At 40.6% G+C, this 26,289-nt stretch overlaps 1 protein-coding gene across 2 annotated transcripts; it reads left to right on the plus strand.

The window, feature by feature from the left end:
* The first annotated feature begins 1,438 nt into the window (after positions 1–1,438).
* STEAP4 (STEAP4 metalloreductase) lies at positions 1,439–22,813 on the plus strand. Of its 2 annotated transcripts, none has more exons than XM_075417479.1 (5): positions 1,439–1,549; positions 17,393–17,848; positions 19,202–19,729; positions 20,366–20,530; positions 21,530–22,813. In XM_075417479.1, exons 2-5 carry the CDS (start codon positions 17,393–17,395, stop codon positions 21,797–21,799), a joined length of 1,419 nt encoding a protein of 472 aa, XP_075273594.1. In that variant the 5' UTR covers positions 1,439–1,549; the 3' UTR covers positions 21,800–22,813. The 2 variants fall into 2 exon arrangements, with proteins under 2 accessions (XP_075273594.1, XP_075273593.1); XM_075417478.1 differs by lacking the exon at positions 1,439–1,549 and adding an exon at positions 13,162–13,226.
* Positions 22,814–26,289: the final 3,476 nt, after the last annotated feature.

Here is a 26,289-nt window from a genome sequence, read left to right on the forward strand (position 1 = left end):
TATGAATTTGTACATTTATTTCTCACGTATCTTCTTAAGGATTAGCCTTGTGATTCTAAGCTCTGTGAGTCAACTCTCTTCCTTTCCACTCCCGATAGGTTTTAATGTAAGTGTAATAACACTATTTTTGGCAGCATATTAGTTGATGGGACAGCTGAAAATGAGTATCATACTGTTTAACCCCAGACATGTCCACCACGTTTGTGCCTTTTGCTCCTGTAAGGCGTCCTGAGCCCGGTCATTCGCTTTGCCCATGCATGTGTACCTTGCTGAATTGTCCAAGCTCTTCCAAAGTTGTATCACCTTTTTCAGTTCCTGGATCTTTTCCAGTGGTTCGGGCTTCGCACTGGCTGGTGCTCTTTGTCACAGTGCACAAGTGGCATGGGCTGTTCCAGTCCTAAATCTCAAACATGATTGATGTCTTCTCTAGAACTCAAGCTCTCAAAAATAGTTTCTTCAGCCCTAGCACAGTCACAGAATGTTCTGATCGAAACTTCTTCTTGTCCTTTTTTTTTTTTTTTTAGGGAATACCTCTGTGGCTTATGTTCTTTACGCCTGTTCCCTCTTAGCGTGTTTTCCTAGTTTCCAGTAAGTCTCCCAAAGGCAAGATGAAGTACAAAATATTTTTCTTTTACTTTCTTCCTCATTATTGGCAGACATTGCTTGCAAATCTAGAGTGCAACTTTATTTAAATCGCATTCAATTCATTTTCCAAACTTCTTACAAAATCTCAGTGCTAGTGGGACTCTCTTAGCCCCTTTCTCCTATCTGGACTATGATCCAGTCCAGTGATGTCTTGATGCTCGAGGCATCTGTTTTGAATTATGTCCCATTCCAGACAGATGTGTGACAGCAAGGGCTTTGCATCCTCCCAGAGGCTTATCCCTTAAACATTCATTTCTCAATATGTATCCATCGCAGGCTCTGTCTCCACAGGATCACTGTAGCTGCCAAGAATATCTACAGAATCTCAGAGATCAGATAGTTTCATCCATCCCCATGCCAAATTCCTTTCTTCTCGATGTGACATTCTTACTGTCCCTACCCACAGCTGGAATGGCACAGCACAGCCGTGACACTAAAAAAGCAGCTCTCCTTCCAGGCAAATAGTTGCTGTTGTGCTTCTACAACATTCTTGGCTTCTGCAATTTGCAGGTTAGTCTTCCAAGAGTGGGGGAATGCAGCCAAGCCGTAGCTCTGGCCGATAGCCAAGGGGCAAGTCAGTGCCAGCATGACAAAAGCAACCACAGCTTCACCTCAGCTGTAAATACAAGAGATGGGACTTTCCCTGAGACTTTGACGGGAAGTTCTTTCACCCCACACAGACCGACAAGGCTTGCAACATCCTCTCATCTCACCCTCCCCTGTGCACTCACCCTGGCTTCCACCAGATAAATGCCAGCGAGGCTGTCGGGGTTTCTGTGCTCTGCTCTGGGCAGTAGGACCTTTCTGCAGCTCCCGAGGTCTCACTTGCTCCATCGCAACCAGCATCTCGCCGGCTGGGAAAGCACCGGCTTGCCTAGGGGGACCGCAGAAGGTTGAGGTGAAGGTGAGTTTTACACAGATGAGCCACAGGTTTCTCTCACTTCTGGAGGTGGGAACGGGGAATAGAATGGCTAAACTGCCGAGCTGAGGAGCTTAGGTGGGCTTGAACTTACATTTTTAAGTCTTCTGATAAAATTTTACTCCAGGCTTTCTCACTACTAGACAAAAGAAATACAAAGCCAGGACATGTCTCCTGGTTTTGTATTGACATTATACAATGTATTAGTCACAAAGAGCTGATGTAAGAAAGCACTGTGACATAGGGAAGGATTTGTGTGGGTTAGGACAAACTAGAACTTTGGATTAGTCAGTTGGTATTCAGAGAGTTTACATAGCAGATTACAAGTTTATTTAATCTTCCAAAGGTGTTTGCTATAGTTAAAGAAGTACAGAAATTTTCTGCAAATAAGGATTGGTCAATGGGTTTTAAATGATGAAGCTAGAAAGTGAATTTTCTTTCCTAAGCCAGAGCCAAAATTCTGGTTTGAATTCCAGTAGCAGGTGCAGGTATTTCAAGGGTGTTTGACTTACCCCAAATTGTAAGTTATCACTAATAACAGTTGAAACTAATGATTATTTTTACTTCTGGATTCATATGTGGATTTCATGTTTTCTCTTCCTGTTCAAGCAGCATACCAATTTTAATCCTGTTAAATATTTTATAAGCAAGGGGTTTCAATGCTGCAGAAAGAAATGGATTTTTCTTAAATACTGTCTCATACCAGCTCCACATTATTAATTCAGAGAATATTTGCAGCTGTCAGAACTGTTCTTCAGCTTTGATATAGGAAAATTTCATATCCCCACTAAATCTGCAAACACAAACTGTCACTCAGACTATAGGCCCATTTTTTCAAGACAGTTGAGACTTTACAAAATGATCCAATTAGTGGAATATGTAAATTCTTTTTTAGATGTGACCTTCCAGAAGCTCCTAGATTTGTTAATAGTAATGATTTAGACTAGCATAAAGTAGTACTGTAACAAAACACCAAAATGATCCAGTAGTCATTGAGAAATCAAGCATCCCTGTACTTTCTTCCTGCATATTGGAATTTTCTTATACAAACTTGTTAAGCACTTTTGTTATTTGTACAATTTTAGGCAGAAGGCACATTTTAAAATTACTTCTCTAAGTTACAGGCAGAAAAGATAACCAGATAACGGGTCTGCTTTGTGTTGACAAATTATTAACAAAGTGTGTTGCTGACATTAGTGTTTAATTTCAGAGCAGGATCTTACTTGGGAACTGCATTTGCTGCCCTCAGCTGCATATCATGCCGTGTTTCACATCTCAGAGCAGCCTGGGGACATAGAGTCTTGTCCGATTTGAGGTGCAACAAAACAATTCCACCCCTAATCGCAATTAAGCACACAGGACCAAACAGAGCTAGTCCAAAGCAAAAACCCAGCAATGTGCTTAGTGTGGGCATTACACGTTCAAAAATCACTTTTTCCTCCCTATGACTCCAGTCCCTCAAAAATACAGACAGTAACTGAGGCTTTCAGAGAGAGTAGTTAAAATCTACATATTTCAAAGTCTTTTTTTATTAAAACCTGTTTATTTGGTAACATTACTACCTGAGCCAACCATTTCTCCCATTCTGCTCTTAGTTACAGTGCTAGCAGAGTGGAATTGCAACATTTTAAATATTGTATTTTCTGTGGGACGTTTTATAGATGTTGGCATTTTTACTTCATTTTTATTCTATTTAGATTTTAATGTATATTGTCTGTGGTTTTTGAAAGCTATTTTTTGTGAAGAAAAGGTATGGACAGGTATTTGAATATCACCTTTACAGATGCTTATAGCAGCTCAAATGGGGTGGGTTTTTTTGTCCCCACATGCCATAAAACAAAAAAAAAATGGGGTGTTTTCTCCTCTTTTGACATCACTGTTTAGACCCACATATTCTCTTTATTTTTCAAAATTTCTCCAACACGTATTCCCCTTAGTGGGAGCATGGCCAATAAAACAGTAAATCCACTTACTTGATGTCGTAGATGGGGCTGTGAGAAATAGGTGCACTCTCAAATGTCCTTGTGGAGCTTTTTCTGGTCTGCCACCAACAGCTCTCCCATATATCTGCTGCCACGGTTTGGGCAGGGTGCTCCGGCGGGCTGCAGCGGGCAATGAGTGGCAGCTGGGGTAAGCGCTGGTTGTGCCGGTGCTTCTTGGAAACAGAGGAAGAGCGCGAACAGCTGCCAGAAAAAGCATTAATTAGGGAACTGACAAAGCTGCCTCCTGAGCTCGTAGTGACTACTGAGTACAGCCCTGGAGACATAATTACAAAGGTGGCTCCAAGCTTTTTTTTTTTACTTTACACTCAGCTGTTGAGACGACCCTCTCCTGGTCAGACTACCGGAGGAATGCTCTAACTTTGGTGGTGGTGATGTGCTGGAGGCACAGGCTCAGGCTGCCTGACTGAGGACCGCTCTTCCCATGCTCAGTTGAGCTCTGTGTGTCACACTGGCACAGTACTGCAGAGCACCCTGGTTCAGCGACAAGGCTAGGTCTAAATCTCCACTGGGATTTGCAGTTCCCATGGCTTGCTTTGGAAAACATATGGTTAAGATTAAATCAGGAGTGAGGACAGGTTTTCAGCTCTGGTTGATTTCCCACCATGTACTTCTCCCAGGTGGAGCAGCCTCACCAGGACAAATCTGAACGTGCAGAAAAAAACATTTCCATAAACAGCACGATATCCTATAAAAATTGGAATATTTATAAATCTTATTTGAATTCTACAACCTGAATCACACCAGAGCTTCATATACCTTGGCACTTCAAAGGTGTTTAATTATAATAATCTGCTACAAACTGCTTGATCAACGGTGGAAGTGGCTCAGCCATCCACCTCAGACAAGTTACAACACCTGAGGACTGGGATCAAAGTGGTTTTACTGCTGCCTGTCACCAATCCATTAGTGATACCAACTCTGTAAGCAAGTTTCTTCAGGCCTGTAGATAAACAAGTCTTAAGTGCTAAGAAATATAGTGGAGAGGTTGCTTGCCAAAGAGCAAAACACTTTCTGGCATCATTAGAGCACAGGAATGTTTGACAAAGGACTTCTCTGGGGTGGTCCCATGCAACAAGGACTGTGACAGCAGGAAATACGTAAAAAGACATGAGTACGCACAACAAGTGGGTAATTATGCAATAATTGTAATAGCATAAAATGGTAATGCAATAACGACAATGGGTTTATTCAGAAAACCCAGTTCCTCATTTCGTATTGCATTTCCTTGCTAGAGCTGCTAGAGAGGGTTGCCCTGCAGGAGGGGATTATTTTGACCAATTAGGCAATTACAAAAGCAGCATGACACTTTGTTTCGTACCTCCTGGCACACATTCAGCTCACTTTCTACCCAAATTATACAGAGCAGACCTCAGTGACTTCCAGGACTAAGCAGCACTGCCAGTGTTAGCATCAGGTCTTTTTTGCAGATCTCAGAAGTGACTGCACACATATTTAGGGAAAATACCTGTCCTGAGAAGCACCCAGCAGATCTAGAATCTTTTGCTTATAAAATTAGTGGAAGACCTACACGAGCAAAGAAGAAGGTCAATACTTCCCTATGTCAACATAAAAGACTTTTTTTCTTAAAAAGCTGGATTGGAAATTGAATGCAAACCTCTGGATGACCAACCTAGAGCACTACGAAAAGTGGTAGCTGGGGCTTTTAAGAGAAATGAACTGTAACATTTGTTATTTCGGTGGTATACACTGAGGAAAGTATTTACTTAAGGAATTATTTCTTTAAATATGTCATTGTAAAAAACAAGGTTGAAGGATTTTGAGCCAAATTGCCAGCATAAAAATAAGTTACTTCCTCCAGCCAGGTCTTTGTTTTTTCTCGTTACTTGTTTGCAAAGTGCAGGACTCTTTGTGCCCGTAGTTGACTTCTTTGCTCTCTCATCTTTCCTCTTCAGCTAAGTTTAGTAAGAACACGTAAGCCTTTCCTTTGTCTCTGCTCCATACCATGTCCCAAATATCCACCTTTTCCTTCACTCCAGTTGCACAGATAGGGCTTGGTGTGCTCCTTTCTTGCATATTGCGTGGTCTTGATGTGCAGAACCAAGAGCGTAACTGCTGCCTTGACCCCGCGTATTTCACAGAGATAGGGATACCCAGTGACCTTGACTTAGACCCAAGAGCAAGTAGGAGACAGAAACCAGGATGACTTCTCTCTGAAGGTAGCAGGCTCCCTGTAACAGGGCTCAGGCAGCAGAGATCTGTAAGAGACCCTGTGTAAGGTTTCCTGCGCCCCTGTGCAGCGGACCGTGGCACTGGATAACGCTGGCTGCCCTGCGCTGCACTGCAAGCAATTCCCTGGCAATGCTGTGCCCCAAGAGCAGCAGCTCATGAGCAGTACCACGGCAGAGAGGGTTTGTTTGTGCCAACGCTGGGGCTAGGAGCCGAGATAACGACCCACTGCTTTGCACACGGGTCCCCACTTGCCAGGTCAGGGAATTAACAGCAGCCGCTCGGGCATCTGCAAAACCTCAGCTGAACTCAAAGGGAGCTTTGGTCAAAAAAATAACAAACAAGATCTTTCCATTTCTCAGTATAGGATGATGCCCCCAAAATGCTGCAAATTTTCGATGAATCTCACCTCTGGGGTTTTTTTTTTTTATTGTAAAAGCATGTTTTTAAATTCAGGCTTCTCAGCAGTTACTTTTCAAAGCCTGTAGCTTAATGTAGTTGAAATCATTGACTAAGTAAGAAAGGGAATTTCTTCCATCTTGAGAAAGAACTAGGTTTTAAAAGATTGCCTGATAAGAATTTTTCCTTGCTGAAAAATGCAACAGCATTTAAAACTTTCTCTTTTTTTTTTTTTTTGTGAGGAACATAATTTCTTTATTTCTGAAATTATCAGTGTTCATTTTGTCCTGAAGGCAAGCATCTCTCTGCAGATGCTACTTGACTCCTTTCAAGTAGGAGAGGAAAACGGTCAAGTCCATGCAAATGAAAGGAGGGAAACTAATAGGAGCAAGTAAATACATTTAATTTACTTTGTGTTCAGTGAATACGGGAACTGATAAAGTTATACAATGTTAAATCACATGTCTTTAAACAGTTTTATATAACAGCATTTTAGTGTATAGGCTTGTGTAAGCAGGAACACAGACTAATGAACTTTCTGTAAAATCTACTTGACCCTGTTCCAAACATGTTGCAAATCCACATATATTTGTTTTGGCAAGAAAACTTCATACTCATGCTCCTTTTTTCCTAAATCTTTCATCATACTCTCCCTCCCACTCCTCAGATTTGTAAGAGCGTAAGACAGCCAAGAACACCGTCACTGTGCCACAGCAGCCACCTCGCCTTTGATTTTGTCACAGGAGTTATGAAGCAGCTGGGCTTCATTTTCTTCCTGCTTGTGCCAACCTGGTCCAAAAGCAGCTTAACTGAAAATCAACCGTTCCATTAGTGTAAGTGGGAAGAGAATCAGGCTTATCGCACACTCCTAAAGCTCATAATAAATGTGTGGCTTGAACTCTCACATTTTTAGTGCTCTGAAGGTCTGGGTTGGTTTAGTTGCCGAAGCAACACCAGCTATTTCCCATCGCAATGTATCCCAGCCATGGGCTGTCAGTAAAAGCGTCCCAAGTAACATCCCCTGCCTCATCCTCCGTGCCTTCTGACAGACCACAACGACATAGGGTCAAACTAAAGAGCTGTTTCTCACTTGTTTCCTTCTTTTTCGGTGGTACAGAGATGCACGTAGGTGTGTGTATATCATGAATTTTCTAGGGCTTCCATTATTTTAGCCTGATTTCTGTAGGAAGCGATATTTTTCTGATCATGAAGAGGTATGTAAGTGTATGTATGTTTATATGTGTTCCTCAATCATTCTGTTAGTGATCATTTCAAACAAACGTACCAGGAGGAGAGAGGGCTCTGTTTTCCTTATGTTGCATTAAAAAAGGCAGCTGAAGACCACAGAGAAGAGTCTTGAAAAATAGAAGACTGTACTGTGACTATACACATTTGAAAGACCTAAAAATCCATGTGAGAAGAAATGTTATAGGAATCATCTCCTGTGATTGGAAACAGCTTCAATCAGTGCTTGTAATCAGCCAAGAAACACAAACCCCTAGGAAGCCAGACTTCATTATTTCTAGTGTTATTTCTCTGCGAGACAGAGCTATTTGTTAATGTCTCTAAATGGCAGATAAACGATGCTCAGAAGAACAGCTTCACAGTGAGGGGAGGACTCAGCAGGAATCCAGGAGGTGCTTCTCCATGCACAGTGGATCTGAAAACATGTCTTTCAAGGTCTCAGGACATCTCCTGGGCCAGCTGGGACAAATCCAGTGTTCCCTGTGCTGTAGGCAGGTGTGTCTCTCCTTCTCATCCTCACTCGCCTTCAGGTGCTTTACAAAATATTTTCATTCTCCTTGCAGTTGACTAAGCTGGATTAAAGCTTAATACCTACACACCTCAGAACAGTACAACAGCCCTGAAAAGGCTGAGGAAATTACTCAAGTTATAGCTGGGTCTTATGTGTTTATGGGAGTAGTTGGAGGTGCTGAGATTTCCAGTTGTCTCAGTACTTTGCTATGATTTAGACAACATTAAGCACATCTATTTAGGCCTATACTTCATCCATTTGAAGAGCCTCCAGGCAGCTTTAGTGTTCTCCTGATAAAAAGTGAAGATGTGGGAAATGCAATGTCCTCTGCAGGAAGATTTATTGTCTCAAGCAATTATTTTTTATCAGCTTTGTCAAAACTTGGAACCCAGGATTTTCAGCTGAGAAGAACAGCAGATATTCATTTGCTTGAAAGAAAATTAATGAATAATTTGTTGTATTACATTTGTTAGGGGCTATTCTGCTATTTTCTTCATGTGTTTAAGTACTGGATTAATCATGGGACATTAGTTTAGCCACATGCCTTTCAGCTTTAGGTGTATCAAGCAACAGAAAATGCAGTTTACAATTCAGGGCAGATTTGATTCTACAGCTGTCAGCTCATAAAAAGTAGTATTTGTTATGGAGTGTGTTCTTTCTCTGTGGAAATGGTAAAATGAAATTTTAAGTAAATGAGATTGCCTTACAGTAGTGTACATGTCTTTCCAAGGGGACTTTTTAAATTGCATTTCACCTGTTTTCCAAGCTACAGCAGGATTATTGAGTATTATGCACGTGTGAAATACTTCATAAAGATACTTCCAAAGCTGCAGTACTACATATGCAAGAAGTGAAGTATTAATCACTCTCTTTTTCTACTATATTTAATTGGCTACTATATGCAAGTTTAGTGTATTAGGGCATTTTTGTCTAATATACATCTTTTGATCATAGGTGACAAGACAAAGCGGGATTTTCATTTACAAAAAAAAACCAACAAACAGCTGGGGATGGCTTCTACTTGCCAGTACATGCAATAAACAGCTAAGACAATAATGAGAATTAACTCTATGCCTAAAACAAACTGTTTAACTTTGGAGAACTTGACAGCATGGGAAACTAAAAATTACTGACCAAAAAAGTATTAATTCCAAACAAAAATATGTACTCATTTACTTGTTTGATTGACGTTCACCATGCCCATCCACAGGCATACAGGGATTTGAAGGGAACAATTTAAAAAGACACTTGCTATTAATAAAAAAAAAAAACAACAAAAAACACACAAAAAAGCCAGCCACTTCCACTGCCTTTGACACTCCTGGTTGTAGGCACTGTTCTTCTTTGCCACCAACATGAGTACATGCCCTAGAATAGTGTCAAAGTACCATGCAGCCCACTCATGTTTGAGAAGGATGTATGTTTATCATGTAGGGAAGGATCAGGTGTACACAGAGACATTGGGGAAGCAACCATGACTGAACCTGTTTAGTCTGTGCTAAGAGGTATGAGAAAGGTCTGCAGGACACGGGACACCTCCAAAGGGCTTATTTTCACCAATTCGGTCATAAATGCCAACTCAAGATCAGCTCACAGCTGCCCACCAGGATTAAGACGTGATCACATCAAGTCCGATGGCATGCTGGGCTTTCTCTCTGTAGTGGTGGTGAGGACCTGGTTTCAAAGCATTTTGGAAGAGACACGCTCTGAAGCTCTGTTGGTGCAATGAGTTGCAATGTGCTCAGCCCTGCCTGTGTCGTTCAAACTACATAAACAAGTTGTTGAATCCATGTAAGGAACTGAATGTTTTCAGGTGCTTCCTGACCAGGGAGATACAGAGCTCTGGCTGAAAAAGGCCTTTAGCAGAGGCTTGAGGACTTACATATGTGGATGCTCTGTGATAAAGTTCAACTGATCCTTGCTGTAAAGACAATGTGAGATTTGGAAGAAAAGAAAATGGAAACAGACAAATCCTCTGTGTTAAAAGAGCAGTAGAGTTAAGGTGAGATGTAAGAAGTCATGTCAGCAGCTTAAAATCAAGTCTACAGGAGGGCATAGTGTGAACCCAAAGCACTTACCCCAGATGTCCTTGTTTCACTACTGTACAAGCAGAGTTAAACACCAAAGGTTAGTGAACCAGAGGAAAGAATTAACTCTTTCATGCAGCAGCATACTATTAGAGTTCAGCTGTGCAATGGGCTAAATTTAATAAGCTCCAATGTGTCAACCCAAGTGTTTCCCTGTCATTATAGAAAAATAACCCTTTTGAGATCTGGAGAAACAAGCTACGTCAAGAAAGGTGAACCTAGAAAACAGAGTGTTCATACATTCCTTGTGTTCAACCTAGTATACATTCTGTATACAATACATTCTGTTCATGCTGTTCATTCTAGTATGTGAATCGCTGGAATATGCAGTCGATACTGTCGTAATGAGTCATGAATAACTGTACATGAATTCACACAGTTGAATCTACCCTCAGCATGCTATATAACTAGCCAGATGTATTATGTCAGGACCTTTATTTGCCTTCAGAATGTTGTACTAGAGCAACCAGCAAGCTGCTCCAGAGAGGCCATTCTCATGCCTAACACTGCTTCTTATTTGCGTAGTGTAACAGCATCCCTGCTGTCATTTACAAGGAAATAGCAGTTAAAATACTTAGTTTACATAGAAAAAGGGCCTTTGATACTTCCCTTTTTAAAGTTACGCTCCCATAATACTTGTTTGGCATATAAACGTTATAACTACCTTTGAGATTATGATTTTTACAATGAGCATAATAATAAAAAAGAAAAAAAGATTATAAATGGATCAGTGTTGCAACTCTTGAGACTAGTTCCTACAGTAGATAATACCATAACCTACCTGGATCACAGCTATGCTGGCCATTAATGCTCTTCTTATTCTTCTTATGAACCTTTCTTTTACATGGCTGTGGACCAAACTCCCGGCAATGCTTTGGCCATTTATCTTCTCATAGTCCTTGTATCTGCTTCATCTTCTAAACTTTTGCTCTGAATGAAAAGATAAAAGAGCATAGACCTAGTAGAAAGCTTTGGAAAATGATAGCAAGGAAAACACAGAGGTTGTGTCATGGCTGGGAGACACCACAGGCTACCACATAAGATCAAGTGCTCAAAAGCAGACTTGTCCATTTAGCAGAATAGTGAGCAGATTATACTTAATTCTGAAGGTGGGAAGATGATGTTCCATGAGAAGTACAATTTGAGAGGAAAATGAGGTCAGAAGATTTGACAGCTGCATAAAGAAACTATGTCAAAAGCAGAAACATAAGGTTTGCAATGCAGAGGAGGGACTGCAGTGAGACAGCCATCTGACTGGAGCTGTGAGTTCTTCAGAAACTTCAAACTCAAAGAGCATACATAAATCACAATCTATGGATAAGTACAGAATAATAGTACTAATATGTTGACAAGATTTGAAAAGCCACAGCAAAAAAAAGAAATGTAATTAGTAAGGTTCATCTAGAATAACAAGAAGTTTCCTGTAAAATCATAAACTGTTAAAGGAAAATCAAGGAGCGGTTTGATCCACCACTCAACTGAAAGAAAACTATTGACCAGTGACTCCAAGAAAGCCACCTCTATAATGCCTATTTTGCTCTCTCTTCACTAGAAGGGTCAACTGTGATAAAAGAGTTTACATCAGTAGCAAAGAGCTGAAAATTCAGGCTAGATGACAGAAGAAACTGATTAGCCCGTGCTTGGGTGAGTTAAATGACCTGAGATCAGCAAGGCTGATGGAATTCACCTCACATCATTTGGGGGATAGCTGAAGCATTTCCACAGCCATTAATAACTATCTTTAAGAACTGTGTGGAAGAGGTAAAGTTTTGAAAGACTGGGAAGGAAAGAATAACAGCTATCTTTAAAAGTAAGATGAAAGAGGAGGTGCAGAATTATGGCCCAATCCACTCAAGTACAGTTCTCAAACAAGTAGAGGAAGCAAATAGAAGATAAGAAAGAAGCAGGTTATAGGCACATGGATTAATCAAGAACAAATCATTCCAAACCAACCTCATTTCCTCTTATAATGGGATAACAGGCCTTGTGAATCACAGAGGCTATGCAACTTGACATGAATGAAGTTTTTAGCGTGGTAAATGTTAGAGAAGATTTTCAAAAGCATACTAGGGAAATGCAGCCTAGACTGAACTAATATAAGGTAAGGTTCTGCAGAACTAGTGAAAGAAGCATTTTCAGTCTCTCAGTTAATCACTGTCAAAATGGAAGACTACATTTACTGCAGATATACAGGGGATATCTCCTGGCAAACGTCCTGTTCCAGAATTTCATTAAATGGCATAGATGGCAGGATAGACACTATGCTTATTAAAGCTGACAATCTGACAAAGTTGAAAAGGGCTGTAAGCATGTTAGAGAACAGGCTTAGAAATCAAAATGATCTTGACAAATTGAAGCTACAGTTGGAAAAAATATGGTGCTATTCAACAGAGACAAGTGCACAATACAGCTCTGAGTCAGAAAAATCTACAGAAATTGAGGATGGAGCAACTGGCGTGGGAGCCATCCAATTAAAGGGCTGACTGTAACAGGATGCATTTACATTAGTATTTTAGTTCTGATGAGATGTCGAAGCAGATTGCCACTTATCAAGCTTTGCTTTACACCACAGAGAGCTCTTGGAGTCTATGAAACTAGGTTATTTTCCACAAAAGAGAAGACAGAAGAAATGTGCACCCCAAGGCACTGCAGCTGCTAATGGGCACTCAGGCTGCAGTACTAGACCAGAGTTAGTCCAAGGTGAAAATCTCTGACACATGGACAGTGTGAACACCATGTTGTCAGCATCAGCTGTTTCACTCCACATCTTGGTTCCTGTTGCCACACACTACTTGTTAAAATACTCACAGCCGTAATGCATCACAAGCTGGTTTGAATCATCTGTGTTGTGAATAAGATAAATGTGACAGTGGGATGATGTGTTGTCTACGAGGCAAGTGAAGCAATCCTTTTCTATCTGGTAAAGTCTCAGCAAGAGCATTGCATTCAGTTTTAGTACCATACTTTAAATTAACAGTTGGAGCAGTTTAGCCTAGAAAGATCAGAAGAAAGCCATGAGAAAGATCACTGCTCTCAGAAGCAGGAGTTGCAGGGAGAGATCTGGGGTTGTTTTTATCTAGAGAAGAAAAGGGTGAAATAGTGACAGCTTTCATGTCCAACAAAGGATGCTGCAAAGAGAAGCGGGAGAAATTGACACCTGTGTCTGCTATGGAGGAGACGATATGGATTAGACACATGAAAATCTGCCTAATAGTATGGCTGAGAAAGCGGTAAGTGAAGAAGACTTCAGGATCCACGACACAGGAAGGTTTACAAACTGGTTGGACAAGCATCTCTCAGACTTGGTTTAAACATAGTTCATCCTGCCTTAAGGTGGGAATGGACTAGATAGTCTGTTGAGATCACTACCAGAGTTACTTGGTTTGCTTCTTTTTAAAATGTAAATAGTAAAATTGCTTTTTCCTGCTCCTTTCATCTTGCCTTTCTACCTTTTGAATCATTCCACTGATCTCCCATCTGCCATTTCATGTTACCTCTCTCTGATCTATCCACTACCCATCCCAGTCTTTGTCTCAGTCCCATCTCTGTCTTTCCACCTTTGGCACTGTACTTCATCTGCAGCAGGGTTTCTGCTAGGAAATCCCTCCCTTTTCCCATGTTTAAGGCAACGTGCCTGTTTTCATTCAAATTCCTACATAACCCACGTATTTACCTATAACTGTCGAACTAAACATTGTGCCTTCATTCAGTTTCCTTAGTGTTTATGCAGTGGGTAGAAACAACAGTTTTGCACAGTTTCTTCTTTTCTTTCAGTGCCTCCTTTTGTCATTACTGATCAAGAGGTAATCAGCTCAGAGATTACCACCATTTTCCTTAAAATAGGATAATTCGTTGTATAAGAATCCAGCAACAATGCAGAAAAGAAAGGACAGAGTTGATCATTACAGAAGCTTACATGGATTATCTTTCAAATAACAAAAGGCATCACTAGTGCACTCATGTTAGAGGGAAGGATATAAGCAAAAATATTATGTATGGGTACAAATATCTACGGCCTTTTCTCAGATAATAGACGGCTACATATATAAATGAACAGATAACAATTAGTATATGTTTTTTTACTGGTATCTCTGCTTTCCCCTGGCACTTTGAGAGCACTCAGCATAACCCATGGGCACAGAGCAGACCCCCATTGCCATTGGCTGCTTTTTGAGACCCCAGTGTCAGCCTTCAGGCTGAGCTCCTGGGCACCAGACTGGACCCATTTTCCTGGTCATGTACTTCTGCTTCACCTCCTTCACGCTGATGTATGACAATAAAATACCTTGTCCTGCAGCAAGCGGATATCTTCTCACATTGCAGCGATCACTGTCATGGACCCTGGGAGGCCACTTTCCTTGCTTTTACTTTGCACCCACCCAGTTGCCATCAGAGTCTGCATTTTGCTCAGATACACGCAGGAAAGCCAGAATTTATCTACGCACTGACTATGTGCTCGTAACCTACCATCTGAATTAACCTCCAGAAGTTCACTGCAAAGCCCACAACCTTCTTTTAGTTCAACAACAGCCAGCTGGCACAAAGGCAGCTGGAGAAAATGTATTTAAATTTCCCTCTTCGTTAGAAGGAGGCATGGTCCAGAAGGCCTGGGATTTAAAAGCAAACTTGCCTTGTCTTGCATGTGATTTTCAGAAGCAGCAGATGCACTATTAAATTAATATCAGTTCTACAATATACTTAATTTATTAAGAAATTCATTGGTGACCAGTTTATGTCTGATATATAATGTGTATCACCATAACAGCTATGGGCATGCCTATTAACTAATTCTTAAAAACAAAGTGTAATTTCTGCTTACTTTATTCAGGGAAATTGTCTCTCTTGTTAAAAATGGTATGAAGATAAATTAGACCACCAATATTAAATGCAGTATTAATGTTCTTCAGCTTTATATGGAATCATATTCACTGCTTTCTACAAGTCCCTTTACATCTTAGTGCTCCAAGAAACTGTAACATGAAAAAAAGAATGTTTCTTACATGAATTTTTCTTTTCATCTCCCTTTTTTTCTCTTTTCTGGCAAGATGAGTTCAGTGTTCACTAGCAAATGAGATATTCAGTATTAGTGAGCAACAGAAGCACTTTACAGACTTCTTTCTTGCTGGTGAATCCATTTATTTTATAAGCTCAAATAAAACATAACTTTAACTGACCTACCAATTATATTACCTGATAACATCCATTTGTTTTTTGGGGTTTTTTTTTCAGTCTTACTTTGGAGAAGAGAATGATTTACATAGTTCACTCAGCAATAACTTAATGACTTCCTGAGGGCAAATACAGAAGTTTTCAACAGGACAATCATGTATAACAAATAAGTTTCACTTTTCATTTTAGATAAGAGCCTACTTTCTTAAAAGGAAAAATTAAGAAAGGAAAATTGAATATTATTAGGTTCTGAGTTGGACCCTTTATTAATATTACTCACGCAGCTGTTTTGTTCTTTCTGAAATACAGACTATCCCCAAAAAGGAATTTTATAGCTTTAGTCACATTGGAGCCTCATGGGACAATAACAAAGCCCTCAGAGAATGATTTTTAAATATGTCAAAGGACTTTGCATTTGTATGCATGTGTCAGAGCACACAAATATGCAGGAGACATTCAGATGGGTCCCTTTGAGAATCTATTTTCATACTCAGTGTGTTATGTGACGAAGTACACAGAGTCCCGCTGGGCAGCTGGGACTGTGGCATCAGGAGAGTGGGGCTTAACTCCCTGCTGCGCTGCAAAGCCTCCCTTGGGACCTGGGTGGGATCAGAGTGACCACGCTGGCCACCATCACACAGACCCTCCGGCCCTTCTCTGTCTGAAGTGATGCCTGCCCTTAATGACCAGCAGCAAACTCCCTCGGCAGCTTGCTAAATCCCAGGGCTACTAAAGCCCATTGTAAGCACAGTGCTGAGCAGGCACTGATGCCAACTGAGGGCTAGCCAGCTACATAAAGAGCCATTCAAGCCAAAATCTTCACAAATAAATTTCAGAATAAGCATTACTCTGCCTGTCTTTCTAGTGAAGCTTATACCCTACAGCACAGGCCAAAATGATGTGTGCATCCCTGACTCACGGCCCTTAACTCTAGGTCACAGCAGGGTAGGGGGAAGTTCAGGCCTGATTTTTTTATTCACCAAATAAGCAAGCATTGGGTCAAACAGTTTAAAATCATGCCAAATTTTTTAAAAGCCAAAACTGATCTGGCTAGAGAAAAATACAAAAGAAAGTGAAGAGTACCATCTCAGTATTTTCAAATGGCATTCTGAACGGTGCTTCAGAGAAGAATGTAAGCAAAAGTTTAATAAACAGCAGTAGCAAAGCAATTGTTTTGGGTCTAGCTAACAATTCCATGCATTTCTTTCCCACAAATTTGAACATCAATTATTCCCACAGCTTTAATTACAGCTTAGTTACCTGTGATGATGTGGAAGACTTGAATCAGGGCTCACAAAAATTAAATGGCTGCTCTAAGTACTAAATGGCTGGCCAGTCCAAGAGAGTGGTCTCTCGATCTCCTGTTGGAGGTCTTCCTTCAGGGCTCGGGTTTTCTGGTCTGAGCTCACCCTTTGCAGAGTGAAGACAACAGCATGTGGACCTACTGCAAGGCCTCTGGAGCAGATCCTTTTGATTCTGTATCATGGGTCTCACTCTGCAAGTACAGAGCATACGTACTGCTATGGCATGGATAATACATTAAAGACTTTGAAGCTTCCAGGTATAGTGATAAAGGAGGATAGATAAAAACATCAAAGAGAATTTTATTATGAGTAATATATAAATATCAGAAATAAGTGTTCAACATGAAATATTGCAATTCCACTGTCCAAATGTATGACAGGACATTCTTCAGGAAATTGAAGAACAATATTAAAACAAACTGGCAGTGACTAGTCATATTAAGGAGATACTGAGGACGACAGATGGATTTGTGACTACCTTTTAGTTTTTCAAGTATTTTACAAAAGACCTTCCAGGTTCTAATCTGATTAGAAACATAGGCCTCTTCAATGTTTTTCTACAGCATAAGTAAGCAGAAACTACTCTGAAATGTGTGCAACCCTTGGTCTCTGTGCTCCTGTATCCTTTCCTGTTTTCCCTTTGAGAGAGGAAAACCGTCACAGTTCAGCTGAATGTTGAAATCCATAAAATGGATGGAAAAGAGGATGTCATAAAAGATGGAGAGGTGAATATCCAGAATTGTTTTTTAAAACCCATACAGAAATTTTCTGAGAGTGTGTATTCAGAAGAGTGTGCCAGAAGCATATTAAGGGGCAAGAAAACTCTCAGATATTTATTTTGTATAGCTGAAGAGGATGCTAACCTTCCTTTTCAAGAGACTGATGTTTTGCTTAGTTTGTTCCTATTACATTTTTTTTAACAGATGAATAAAAATTCTTCCAACATAATGGCTTTGGCTCCTAACACTTCTAACAAAAGAGAGACTGTGTGCATATTTGGAACTGGAGATTTTGGAAGAGCTTTGGGGCATAAAATGATTCAGGCCGGATACCCCATTGTGTTTGGAAGCCGGAGCACACAGACTTCCAGCCTGATTCCCAAGGATGCAGAGGTGTTGAGCCATGCAGAGGCAGCTCAGAAAGCTGCCATCATCATTATAGCAATCCAGAGGCAACATTACAACTTCCTTACACCACTAGCAGAAGTTCTCCATGGAAAAGTCTTGGTGGACGTAAGCAACAACTTGAAAATAAACCAGTATCCTGAATCCAACACAGAGTACCTCGCTCATCTGGTGCCTGGCGCTAAGGTTGTGAAAGCCTTTAACACTGTGTCAGCCTGGGCCTTGCAGTCGGGCACACTGGATGCAAGCCGGCAGGTAAGACTGAGCAATGGGGGTTTCCTATGGGATAGAGTTATATGGGATAGAGTTATATATCATATGGTTTCTTAACTGCTAGACAAAACACACATGGGACATGCAAATCAGACAGGGTTGAGATGGGATTTTCACTATAATTCCCCTTTTCAAATTAAACGTGAACTAAACATTGGTTTGTAATATGGCATGATAAGCAATATTGCTAACTTGCCTCTGAATTCACTAAGGTGTTTGGAGACACTAAAAAGGCAAGGAAAGAAACCTAGCAGAGCTAGAAAGAAAGAGACAGACAATCAGGAGGAAATGAGGGCTGCATCAGATGTTCACCAAGAATGTGAAGTTAAACAGAAAGGAGATAGGAAGAATATATCAAAGTAAGAACAAAACGAAAAGAGCAAAGAAAGGGAAGCAAGGGATATGATGGGGCAATAGAATGAGTACAGGCAACAGAAGTGAGCTGGAAATTAATAAAAGTTTTCTAAATCAGAATCCATTACCACAGAAATTTAACACAATGACAGCGTGTGCAAACCATTTTAACCACCTCCTTAGCCACAGGACAGCAAGCACAGAGGTGGCCACAGAAAGCAATACAGCAGCTTACTTGAAGACAAAATCATTTATTATTACCCTGTTCTTTGCCAGTCTGAGCGACAGTGCTCTTGTACAACACACGGTTTCAGTCAGCTACTCAAACCATTGCTACCTTTATTTTCTGCTGCCAGATAAATGGTTTTGGCTAAAAAAGATGCAAAGACTTCCAAGCCTAGGCTCTACCAGCCCTCATCATATCAACGAGAGCAGAAATTGCCCCCTTTCTCCTTGTAGCAAAAGGAGTATTGTCTTGCACGCTCACAGAAAAGATTTTTTTTTCACTGTCTTAGTAGACTTGGAAAGAAATAATATTTAGTTTTGCGATAGGGCAATTGTGTTTTATAGATCTCTGTCCCCCTGTTCCCTGGAGTCTTTACAGACCTCTGCAGCAGCAATTGAAAACTCCTGCAAAATCTTGTGCTTACAAACTTCTTGCAGGTCTTCAGAAGAGTCTGTCAAGTCTTCTAGACAGACTTAGTATACTAAGAGTGTTATACTTTGTTCCTTTCAGATACAAAATTGTGCCACTTGAAACAATCTTCTTCCCCAAAGAAAAGATTCATATCGATAATTCTTGGACCTGTTGGCCAAGAAAGTACCTATGGGCTACATTTTGCCTATATAAAATAAGGCCAGCAGGGAAGCCAACAAGTAGCCTAGGAAGCTTGTGCTCATAGTCCAAATCCAGGCAGGATATCAGTAAAGGATATCACAAAAGTCTGTCTAAATAAAATTTCTGTTTGTTTTGGGCTGCAGGTGTTTGTCTGTGGAGATGACATGGAAGCTAAACAAATGGTGATGGATATAGTTCGTGCTCTGGGTCTCACTCCATTAGATAAGGGATCCCTCTTGGCTGCTCAAGAAATAGAAAATTACCCTCTGCAGCTCTTTCCAATGTGGAAGTTTCCCATCATTTTGTCCTTTTGCCTAACCGCCTTCTTCTTCTTCTACTGTGTGATTCGTGATATAATTTACCCTCATGTTTATGAAAACCAAGACTTTTCATTTTTTATTGCAATTTCCATTCCAAATCGGATCTGCCCTATATTGGCACTCATTCTTCTTGCCTTGGTTTATCTGCCTGGCATATTTGCTGCAATTCTTCAGTTATACAGAGGTACCAAATACCACCGTTTCCCGGACTGGCTGGACAAATGGATGCTTTGTAGGAAACAACTCGGTCTAGTAGCCTTGGCGTTTGCTTGTCTGCACGTTTTGTACACGCTTGTCATCCCAATTCGCTACTTTGTAAGATGGAGAATCAGCAGTTATATCATCTCCCAGGTAAGTTGTGTTCCCTGCTCTATGTCTTCCTTTCTTCTGGCCCTGTTACAAATATTCTCTTCCATCTTGAGCCTCAGAAATTCATGTGGACAGTCTAATATTCTGTACAATAGGGCTATTTTCCTAGTTTCTGTGTTGATTTTAACCACTCGTATATCCAAAGTTTTGTGATATTATGGTGAGCTGAAGGGATTTCTAGCCTCAGTTTTCCTATGGGATAGCCTGTTTATTTACATGTTGATGTAAATGTTTACATGTTAATAAAATAAGCAGAGAAAATGTAACCATTAAGAGTAATTTAAAGAAACACATTCTCCTATTTCTCCACTTATCTTTAAGAATGGCATGTATTTTTACTTTTAAAATGACACGTATTTTGACATTCTGACCTTATTTAACAACAAAGGATCACATACCTGTCCTCAAAAGTAGGTCTACAGCAGTATAAAACACACATCACAGTGACAGGTACATGGCAACTTCTGCTTTTTGAGTAGGCATTTAGAGCAAATCTCTGATGATTTTCAGAGAGTTAATGTATAATGTTTATCTCCTAGTTACCTTAAAGGATGTTTTTTCTGCATATCGATCCTAAAACTGCTATCACTAAGATATACCTGGTCTTCTTTTCTTCAGGTACTGAACAATCAAACACAACCACTTGACAACACTAATGCCTGGATAAGTGACTCTTACTTGGCTTTGGGAATTTTAGGATTTTTTTTATTTGTTCTTCTGGGAATAACCTCCTTGCCCTCTGTCAGCAACAATGTCAACTGGCGAGAATTTCGATTTGTACAGGTAAGAAAAAGACTTATTCTAAAAAACCTTCTTGCCTTATAAACTATGACCCCAGACAGGTTTACTAGAGACTTAGGGCTTTCCTCCACTAGTATGTCCAAATGTGATGTGTGCACTATCCACCATCATACAGCAGAAAAAAAACCCCTACATGGTTATACACCTCACCTGTAAAAAAACACAACTGCTCTGATGGCTGCTTATGGTACAACTGGGATTGAGAAATTTGGGAAGACATGAGCTTTTAAATAAGAAACATTATCAAATTATCAAATTCCACAATTATACTAAGTCACAAAATATTTTAGCCATTTATTGAGCAAATTTTATTGGTTCACGAGATAATTCAGTTAAAATGGGTCTGAAAAATGACCTTATAACTCATATCTTCTCAATGCCAAGCATGTAAAGAGAATCTGCCGTTTCTGCAGACTCTAAAGCTGCTGTGCCTATAAACAGGCTGTCCTTGGTAACACTATAATCTCAGCCCCCTGTTCGGAGGAAGCTTGGTGCAAGCTGCCGTGCCTCTGCAGGAGCTGGGCTGGCAGGGGATGGGAGGCAAGGGAAGAGCAAATTACTGTCAATGAATGTTTTATCAAGGCCAAAAGCTTGCACAGTATGGTAGTTCTGGATGGATTAGCACTAGAGCATATAAAAGCTTGGATCTCTCCACTGAATTTCAGCATTTTCTCTGCATTTTCATAAATACGACAACCACCGGGCAGTATGTGTGAGCTAGCAAAAATTATCAGGATTATTGATGGAGAAAAAAAAAAGCAAAGAGTTTTTCACCTAGATCCATTTGAACGAATCTTTATTAAAAAACAATAAGACTCTTTATATTACATAAAACAGTTTCATTTCAGCAGTCCCCAATTAGTCCCAAAGTTGGCACATTCCACAAAGCTTACTGTGTTTTATGAATTGCATTTGTTCTGGTTTAATTTACTCTTTTAAGCTCCACTTCTTTCTTTCTTTCTTTCCTTTTTTCTCCCCTAGTCCAAACTGGGATACCTGACACTGATTTTGTGCACTGCACACACACTGTTCTATGGTGGAAAGCGGTTCCTGAGCCCGTCCTCGTACAGATGGTATCTTCCAAACGCCTATATGCTCTCCCTCATTGTTCCATGCATGGTACTGGTTGTCAAATTTGTGCTGATATTTCCTTGTCTAGACAAACCTCTCACGCGAATTCGACAGGGCTGGGAGAGGAATCCCCAACACTCAGCACAGTCAAATTACATTATCAACAAGTCTGCTGTATAATTAGACTAACCTGTATTATCAAAAAGAAGAAAAAAAAATACTATGACGGCATATCAAAATTAAGTCCTGAGCCTCCTTTATGTGGAGAGTGAGTGAAAAAGTGAAAAACTTGTCCAGGCCCTGAGTAAAATAAAGCCACCCCAATGACAATCTTAAAACACAAATCAAATGAAACCACTGAGTTCCTGCACCCCAGGCATGCTATCACACAGGTGCAGACCTCTCTTTTGCTCAGTGTATTCCCCCTTGCCTACTCACCCTCCACTCCTAAGCAGGGTATAAGAGAAGTAAGTGGTGCTCCATGTCCCTCCTCTGTCATTCCAAACCTCCTCCAGGGCTGGGCAGAACCAGAGCAACCCTTGGCGTTAGACAGCACCTGCTCCTCTTCCCTATCCTTTGCATTGGGACTCAGGTCTACATGCACCTGCACACATCCATACACACACACACGCACACGTGCATGAACGCACACCCTCCACTCCCAGAAGCCACCCAGACCCAAAGAACGAGCGCAGGATGGATACTGGCTGAGGAACAGCTCTCTTCCTCCCAGCATTTGTTCATCCTGCATTAACATCTGAGCCAAAAGAGACCTATGTTCATACCTTAGAGATCGCTGAGTAAGATTTGTTTGGTCTATGTACAGCAATTCTAATGTTCAAATATATGGGCCAAGGATTACTGATTCCTTGCTTGCATGGCTCTACCAGAAACTCAGGTGGCCAGGGGATGGAGGAGAGACCAAAATGGCAGAAAGACGTGAGATGTGCTCACAAGCCTAAACTTCTCTAGAATTACAGGCAAAAAGCGTGATTTTTTTGTGTAAGCAGTGAATTGTAAAGTAAGCAACTGAAGGAATATCTTATTATATCAGGGGGTTGTATTATATGTCATGGTTGTATCTCATGAAGAGAATATTGTTGATTTTTCAAAAAATAAATCTTTGGATGCAATATTACAGATATTCTATGAGAATATACATATTTTAGCCACAATAAAGAATTTTTTTTTGCAGTGTTGAGCTCTGTTATCATTTCTGGAACCTCTTGTGATAGGATGCAGCTGCTGGTATGCTCGGTTGCATAAGGGTATTGGAAGGCCTTGGGGCAAGCAATAAAATGGGATCCTGTCTTCAGCTAGCTGCCTGGCCTCACCTTCCCCCATCTTTTTTTGCTCCTTGAATGCTCACATAAGCAGATCTTTGCTTAGTCATCCAAGTGAGCCGAGGATATTGTGGAAAAACAGGATCCAGCTGGGACGGTGACCTCCTGTTAAACTGGAAACAGAGGATCAGACAGTGTCCTTTGCATTGGACAATAAAGGCAAAATGTGTTTGTCTTCATAGGAAGAGAATTGTTTTCTATCTTTTATTTCTCTGTTGTTCTCCTCCCTGTCCACACAGAGGATAAATAGTCATAAATACGAAAGTATAAGCATGCTAACTAGTACAGCTAACTGCACTTTCAAACATGCACAATCAAGCAGTTTAAAAAAAAACCAAACAACACTATCTGAACACTTCTCACAATATTTCTCAACAGTGGAGTCTTTTTTAGTTCTTGACATACATCCCCTCTTCATGTCATCCTCCAGCCCAGAAAGAGCCTGTTCTTAATACCCGAAAGAACAGTAAAGGAGTCTGGGATATCAGCAATTGATGGAGCCAGGTTCCTTGGAAATAATTCCGGCAACAAGTACTTTTACTAACCAGCACTGGTGCATATGGTATACTTTGCATGTCATAAACTGATACGCATATGTTGACATAGGTCTATACAGAAATTTTCCTTGACCTGTCCCATGATGGAGTAGTACTCCATTTCAAGCTTCCTTCAAAGATTTTCCACGTTAATCTTACAGAATAATTTACTGCAGAAGGGATCAGGTATGGGCTCAAAGGGCCCAAGTGACAACACTTTTGTGAAGATGCTTATAACACCTCTTTACAGCTCCCTAAAGAAGAGGAGAGAGAGGCAGAAGCAGCAGCAAGAGAGAAGGAGAACAAGACAGAAAGACAGAGAGTGTATGTTTGTGTGTGTGCATATAGGTAGAAGAGAAAGGGATAGACAAGGCAGAAAGTAAGTAGCAGCAGCCTGAGTGAATAACCTCTCGATTTGACATTTTTGAGCCAAATTCTCGTCTCAGAGACAGAGTTACTCTAGATTTATGTTACTACAAATAGTAACACTTCCATGACACTGATACAGATTGGCATATTTTTTATTACTTTTTGAAGGATTTATTTTCGGGGTTTCTGCCTATCCAATACAGATCTAAAACCCACCCTCTTCTCTCTCTCACAGCTGAACCTATGCATTGGAGTTTAAACTGCAACTGCCATGGCAAGTAACACTCATTTAATAGCTACGCTTTATGAAATATAAACATCTCAAATGCTCTGCCTCCTTTCCTCTCAGCGACAAGGCTCCTGCGTGTTTCCGAGTGCCTTGCGCTAAAGGACAGGCCAAAACAGGTTTTCTTTACCCTCGCTGAGAATAAGTGCAAAGTAACTGTGGCCTGACTGAATACCACCTCTATATTCACCCACTACTAAACCATAGTCTCAAACACGTGCAGGGCTGTAGCTCCTGCAGGGAAAGACATAAGATCTTCTTCAAGGACTGATATCACGTTGCTTTGTTACGCTAAAACACAGACTGGGTCTTACTGAAAATGCCAGGCGGCTAGGTACAATTTGCAATTTGTTGTTTACTCCAGGAATAAAGTGCCAATATCTGCTGTGTACAAACCGAGGAGACGATGCCGTTTGTTTGCACGGGGTGCGTGTGGCAGCTCTCAGGAGCTGATCCAAAGCATCTGAAGTCAGCAGCAGGCTCTTTGTTGACTTCAGTAGATAATAATAGGTCAGATCTCCAGCAGCACTTGTTTTTCCAGTCTAACGGAGGGATTTCATGTCCTGTTATTGTTGGGCAGCTGGGAGTATTTGCTTCACAAATTTACATATTTATTTCTTGAACATTGTAGCGAAAACAAAGTTCTTCAGTATACTTACATGATAGTTCAACTAAAGCTTTCAGTGGAAGTATTTTGAAAACCATAGCCAGTTCTATAAAAACTGTTGGTAGCTTGTGTACATTTCTCATGGCCAAGCTCTTCGTATTAATAATTTTTTTTATCTACTGACAAAGCCTGGTCAGAAAGGACATCAGAAGGATCATGAAAGGAATGTGTTTTCCACATTGTTCCCAGAAACCAAGAAGAGCCTTTATGTCCATATGTACATAATGCCATTCTAAGAATTCCTGCAGAAATAAAGCATTGACTCTCAACTCTGCTTCTAAATTGGAGTCAACACTCAAAAAATATAAACTACAGCTTTGCAAATAAATGGTCACATGGACATTGTCATGATAACAACAAAGGCTGAATTTCATTGCATAAGAAAGATTTATTCTGATGGAGAGCGCTACAGCATAGTGTGATTTTTAGAACTCTACATCCTGCATGATGTGGATAATTTAACCTCCTTTTGTCTTTTTTGTTATACTTAGGGAATATTCACTTCAACCAAAATTTGCAGTTATTAGTGAAAATAAAGTATTTTAATTAATTAGATTTACTTCTGTCTTGAGACAGTAATGGGATGTCAGATACACACCGGCCCCAGGGGATGCAGCTGACATCACAGATACTGCTGGATCTTGAACCCCGGGGATCTAAGCAATTCTCTTCAGTTCCATGACACCGCACTGCACATCCTGAGATCTCCAACTTATTTCTGCTCTGCAGCATGACCTGCTGTCAGCCTTCTCTGCCTTATCTCACAATCACCTCTCACTCCAAGATATGACTGTTCTCTACCCAGTCTAGAAAGCCCCTTGCTTCCAGCATGTCAGGTTTTTGCGGCTTTGCTCTTGTGTCCTATCAGACACAAGGTTTTAGAAGAGCATCTCTTGCCTCAGACACTGGTGAGCCTTTCTGATTCACTAGTGCAAATAACAAACCGGTGAATAGTATGAACACTCCCAGGAACTATGTAACCTGTGTTTAGCTCCTCTTCCATACTCTGATTAACGTATTTAATAAATCTTCGATGTTCCTGTAATAGCCTAAATACGGTTTCTCTTCCACACTCTATGGAAGCTTTCTCTCCTACAGAGACTCTTTTTTACTTCTGCATTACACATGCTTCTGTTGTGGATCTCCATTTGTATCTCTAATTCCTGGCATTAACATGAACGATTTGCTCCCTGGAGGGAGCTGACTTTCCTCAAGATAATTTTTTTTTTACATATCACTGTGATAAGAAAAACTGCACATCTTGTGTTGTTGCACATTGCCTTAATTCAATGTTCTTGAATCTGGGAATCCAGAACTGACGTAAATATTAGCTATGACAAGGCTAGACCCCTGACATTATTTTCTTATAACGAATCTCAGTGCTACAAAACGATACACTGCAGAACCTTGAGAGGACATGTACAGACCTCAGAGAATTGCACGAAACTTAGCGTATGTCTCCAATTGCT

Source organism: Opisthocomus hoazin, chromosome 4, assembly GCF_030867145.1.
Source record: "Opisthocomus hoazin isolate bOpiHoa1 chromosome 4, bOpiHoa1.hap1, whole genome shotgun sequence".
In the NCBI taxonomy this organism is placed as follows: Eukaryota; Metazoa; Chordata; class Aves; order Opisthocomiformes; family Opisthocomidae; genus Opisthocomus; species Opisthocomus hoazin.

Coding starts and splice junctions, on each gene's coding strand:
- STEAP4 (XM_075417478.1), top strand. Junction 17,849..19,201: donor CACTGGATGCAAGCCGGCAG/GTAAGACTGAGC, acceptor TTTGGGCTGCAG/GTGTTTGTCTGTGGAGATGA. Junction 19,730..20,365: donor GCAGTTATATCATCTCCCAG/GTAAGTTGTGTT, acceptor TCTTTTCTTCAG/GTACTGAACAATCAAACACA.